At 35.3% G+C, this 5,000-nt stretch overlaps 1 protein-coding gene across 1 annotated transcript in view; it reads right to left on the bottom strand.

Moving 5' to 3' along the window:
- The window catches only part of csnk2a2a (casein kinase 2, alpha prime polypeptide a), an 18,680-nt gene that overhangs the window by 4,777 nt on the left and 8,903 nt on the right, over positions 1–5,000 (bottom strand). Inside the window, exons 8-10 of the mRNA XM_056462142.1 lie at positions 2,111–2,212; positions 1,927–2,027; positions 1,470–1,618 (exon numbers count right to left, since the gene is read on the bottom strand). Of these exons, the coding sequence (XP_056318117.1) occupies positions 1,470–1,618; positions 1,927–2,027; positions 2,111–2,212 (352 nt within the window). The remainder of the gene's footprint in view (positions 1–1,469; positions 1,619–1,926; positions 2,028–2,110; positions 2,213–5,000) is intronic.

The raw sequence follows: 5,000 nt of genomic DNA, 5'->3' as shown, positions 1-5,000 counted from the left end.
CGTTTACTACAATACATCTTTCTGTGTTAACTCTACTGGCAATACATCATACTGCCCTGACCTAATGCAGAAGTGGCGATATAGGTGAACAAACTCATGCTGCTATAAGAAATTAATCTTCCTCGACACAACTTCCACTCCAAATTGTGTGTTGATACTCATTTTCCAAAAGAGCTAAATCATTATAGACAAGCTGATAGTCAATAATTTTGTTGTCTCTGCAGTATTTAAGATGATCACATCTTGAGCAAATGGTGCCCAACTGTAGAATGGTGAAGGGTGTGGAACACTGGGCTGTTGAAACGTCATTATCATACAAAGCACAGCTGTGACGACAGCCAGGAAACAACTTTATTAACATTAAAGGAAGGAAACTAAAACTGTATAAAAGCATTGAGTTTATATTTTTGCTGAATCCAGGTTACTGCAGTGTACTTTGAGACTGCTATGCTGAAACATCTTTTTTGAAATCTTCAATATTCTCTTTTTTTCTCTCATGGAATGTTTCGACAATAGCCTCTTTTCCACTATTAAACCATTTTATCTGATTAACTGTTCCATTCCATTCCGATTCAGACCAGTTAGCGCAAAAAGAGATTCTTTTTCCACAGAGTTGTATAACAGAGCTTTTTGCTATGTAATACAATTGTGCCAGTTGTTGCCTTGGTAACGCAAGTCTAATGTTAAGTCTTATGATGGCTTTTCCACCTTCAAGCCAAATGGTTCTGTTTGCTCAACCATTCCGTTTCATGCGAATCCAGGCCAGTCAACACAGAAATGGTGTCATTTTCCATTGTGGTGCAGATAACAATGTTTTGGAATGCAATACAAATGCGCCAGTTGTTGCCTTGGTAATGCAAATGTAACCTAAACAACAAGGATGGTGATGACGAGATATTTGTTTTTGGGACTCCATTTTCTGATACATTTTGTTGAATAACTGTAAATAAATAAATAAATAAATAAATAACTTCCGTCTAGCCCAGCTTCCTTGGAATCACAACTGGAACCATACCTGACTGATCTTAGAACGTTTTGGCATAATAGTGGAAAAGTGTCTCCTGTTTTGGGACTATTTACTTTGTTGTACAACAATAAATAAATAAATAGTGTGCTTCCACCTAGCAAACTATGGAGATACTGCCAGCCAAGCAATAGAGTGGCGGGGCTGTAAGGCGAGAGCGATTTGTAATTATGACGTTCCAAGCTCACCTGGATACCATACTTGACTGATCTTAAAATAGTTCAGCACAATGCTTAAAAAAATCCAGAAACGGATTTTGAACATCTCATGACTGTTGCTCTCTATGAAGGATGAGAGATCTCTCTGATTTCATTTAAAATTTCAGGGGATTAAAATGACACAGGAGTGAGTAATTAATAAAATAATAAATAAAATTTTCTGGCTGAATTAATTCTGTAATAAAATCTAAATAAGGCAGTGAAGTAGAGAAAGACAGAAGTCTTACAGAAGTAGGGGTGTTCCATGGCCTCTTGAGCAGTCAGTCTCTGCTGATGATCGTAACGCAGCAGTTTATCCAGCAGATCCAACGCTTCTGGACTCACCAGGTGCTGATTCTCTGGCTGAACAAAGTTCTCCCAGCGCTTGCGTGTCTGCCTGAAGATGTGTGCCAAATCAAAATTAAAACCACACAACTACAAGTCAGTTTATAAAATTCATTTTCCACACAACTAATAGGACTATACAGAATATTCCCATTTTAGACCACAAGGGTTTGTTTCCGGATTTCACTTGCATGTCAAAATCTAGATGCTTTTGTTTCTGAAGCAAGCAAAACACATTTATCAGCCATCACTTCAATTACTGATCATAACAAGTAATCACAGAAATTGGATATGTGCATCACAAACAGTTCTGTACATGTTTTTTCAACAAATGACAAATGTGAGTGATGAAGGACTCACTGGCCGAGAAGATCTTTGAAGCGTGTGTCCAGCTCAATGTGATACTTGTTCAGGTAGCTAAACAGCTCTTCTGTTCCAAGAACCTTGGCGATTCTGACCAGCTGTAGCAAAAATATGTCTGGTCAGCATCTGGATCATTTTAAAACTACATACTTTCTTTATTGACAAAAAATGTAAGCCATACCTGGTCATAATTGTCTTGTCCATGGAAAAATGGCTCTTTCTGAAAGATCATACTGGCTAACATACAGCCTAAGCTCCACATGTCCAGACTGTAGTCATACATCTGCAAAACATTTTGGAGACATAACTGTAATGTCTCATGATAATGTGGGAATACATGACGTTTTCATAAGACTGGCTCTTATCTGTGCAATCGAAGTCCTTTTCAGACAGTAACTGTTTTGTGAGAATTAAAAAAAAAAAAAGAATTTACATAGAACCTCATCTGTAAAACTCATGCAAGATCCATTATCCTTAAAATCCTGAGAAAGTACCGCTCTCAAGATCAATCACATGATTATCAGTAAACAAACTTACTGGCTTACACTACCTGACAAAAGTCTTGTCATCAATCCTACTTGTAAGAGCAACAAATAATAACTTGACTTCTAGTTGATCATTTGGAAAAGTGTCAGGAGGTAGATTTTTCAGATGAATCTTCAGTTGAACTGCATCCCAATCATCACAAATACTGCACCTATTAGCAGAAGACCTATTAGAACCCGCAAGGACCCAAGATTCTCTAAAAAATCTGTCAAGTTTGGTGAAGCAAAAATCATGGTTTGGGGTTACATTCAGTATAGGGGCATGCGAGAGATCTGTAGAGTGGATGGCAACATCAACAGCCTGAGGTATCAAGATATTTGTGCTGCCCATTACATTACAAACCACAGGAGAGGGCAAATTCTTCAGCAGGATAGCGCTCCTCATACTTCAGCCTCCACATGAAAGTTCCTGAAAGCAAAGAAGGTCAAGGTGCTCCAGGATTGGCCAGCCCAGTCACCAGACAAGAACATTATTGAACATGTCTGGGGTAAGACAAAGGAGAAGGCATTGAAGATGAATCCAAAGAATCTTGATGAACTCTGGGAGTCCTGCACAAACTCTTTCTTTGCCATTCCAGATGACTTTATTAATAAGTTATTGGAGTCATTGCAGAGATGTATGGATGCCGTCCTCCAAGTCATACACAATATACATTCTTTTTCCACTGCACAATGACTTCATATTCTATACTGCACATTATTTCTGTTAAGTGACAAGACTTTAAGCAAAGTCAGACCTTACTGTCCTAAATACAAAATTAAAAATGAAGGCATTCTATTTTGTTAAAAAGAGCGTAATCTAGAGGCTTTTGTCTTTCATATAATCCACTTCTGATACCAAATGATCAACTAGAAGCAAAGTTATTATTTGTTGTTCCTAAATCTTTGATAGACAACAAGACTTTTGTCAGGTAGAGTATTTTATTAATAATATTTAAAACATACAATTGAAGGCATAATTATTACATCTTCTGTGAAGTTTTAATTTGTCTTCAACTATTTCCTAAGTGATGTTTAAAAGCAATTTTCACAGTATTTACTATAATATTTTTTATTCTTCTTTCTTTTAGTTTGACTGAAATAAAAGCATTTTGTTTAAAATAATTTGTAAGGTCAATATTATTAGCCCCCTAAAGAAATAATTATTTTTTGATTGGCTTCAGTAAAAAACAACTGTTGTCTACTGGCTTGTCTAATTATCCTACCTTGCTCAGTTAAACTTATTAACCTAATTATACCTTTAAATTACACTTTAAACTCAATACTAGTATCTTGCAAAATATCACATGCTGTCATTATGGCATTAATTAGATCAAATAAAATGGATATTAAATATAAAACAAATTAGTTAGTGGAAATTAGTTCTATTGAAAAAAAAAAAGAATCTTAGTTAAACAGGACTTTGGAAATATTTTTCAAATAATTAATTTCCCATGAGGGCTAATAAGTTTGCCTTTTAACTGTACTAATTAGAAAAAAAATGTCATGGTCAGAAATATCTATCATTGTACATCTAAATTGTGGTAGATTCAAACTTTGACATTTGGAACTTTGCATTTGTCCATAATTACTGTTACTAGTAATAATGTTCATTGTCACTATTGACTAAATTTCTGATACCATGAGCGAGACTGTTAGCCATTCAATTACTGACAGATGAATTCTTCAATTCACTTTTTTTTAATGTACTAGTAAATTTATTGAAGTGTGTGTGTGTGTGTGTGTGTGTGTGTGTGTGTGTGTGTGTGTGTGTGTGTGTGTGTGTGTGTGTGTGTGTGTGTGTGTGTGTGTGCGTGTATAGTAAAAAATACAAATACAAGGGAATGGAAATATGCGAAAATAGAACTAGTAAGAAAACATACAACTGAACATGAATGCCAGCCTATATTTTGATGTTTAACCTGCAAAAAAAAAGCTATTATTGATATCTGAAGACACATATAAATGTTTTACATCATTACTGATAAAAAGAACACATATTTTAAGTGTAAATGAAATCCATGACTATTTAATCTTTACATGCATATTGTGTTTCTTGTGTGTTTTTATAAATAGATTTCATAAATGGAGCTAGTGCACTAGCATATTAAATTCAATTGATGATGAATTTTTATTTAATGCCATGTAAGCAACAAAGGCTATTTTCATGGCAAGAACATTTCATTAATAAATAAACAATTAAAAACAACAAACTAATAAACAGACCAAATCAAATACGATTTTTAGTGCTAATACATGAAAAAAATTCTTAATGTTTTCATGATAACACTTGCTAAAAATGTTAAAGTCAAGTGAAGTGATGTGTGGACACACACAAACCATGTACACACACCCAGAGCCGTGGGCAGCCATATTGGGCAGCCACAATTTCACTATACGAAAGTGTATGACAAATAAAGGCCTGATTTGATTTGATATTGCTGTGGCATCCAGGAAGCAGTTGGGGTGCCTTGCTAAAGGGTTTCACCTCAGTCATGGTGTGCAGGGTGGAAAGAAGTGCTAGATATTACCTCCCCCACTTACAAT

The sequence above is a fragment of the Danio aesculapii genome, chromosome 7 (assembly GCF_903798145.1).
Source record: "Danio aesculapii chromosome 7, fDanAes4.1, whole genome shotgun sequence".
Classification (NCBI taxonomy): Eukaryota; Metazoa; Chordata; class Actinopteri; order Cypriniformes; family Danionidae; genus Danio; species Danio aesculapii.
Note: the sequence above shows the minus strand (reverse complement) of the source record. Positions and strands in the feature narration are given on the sequence as shown.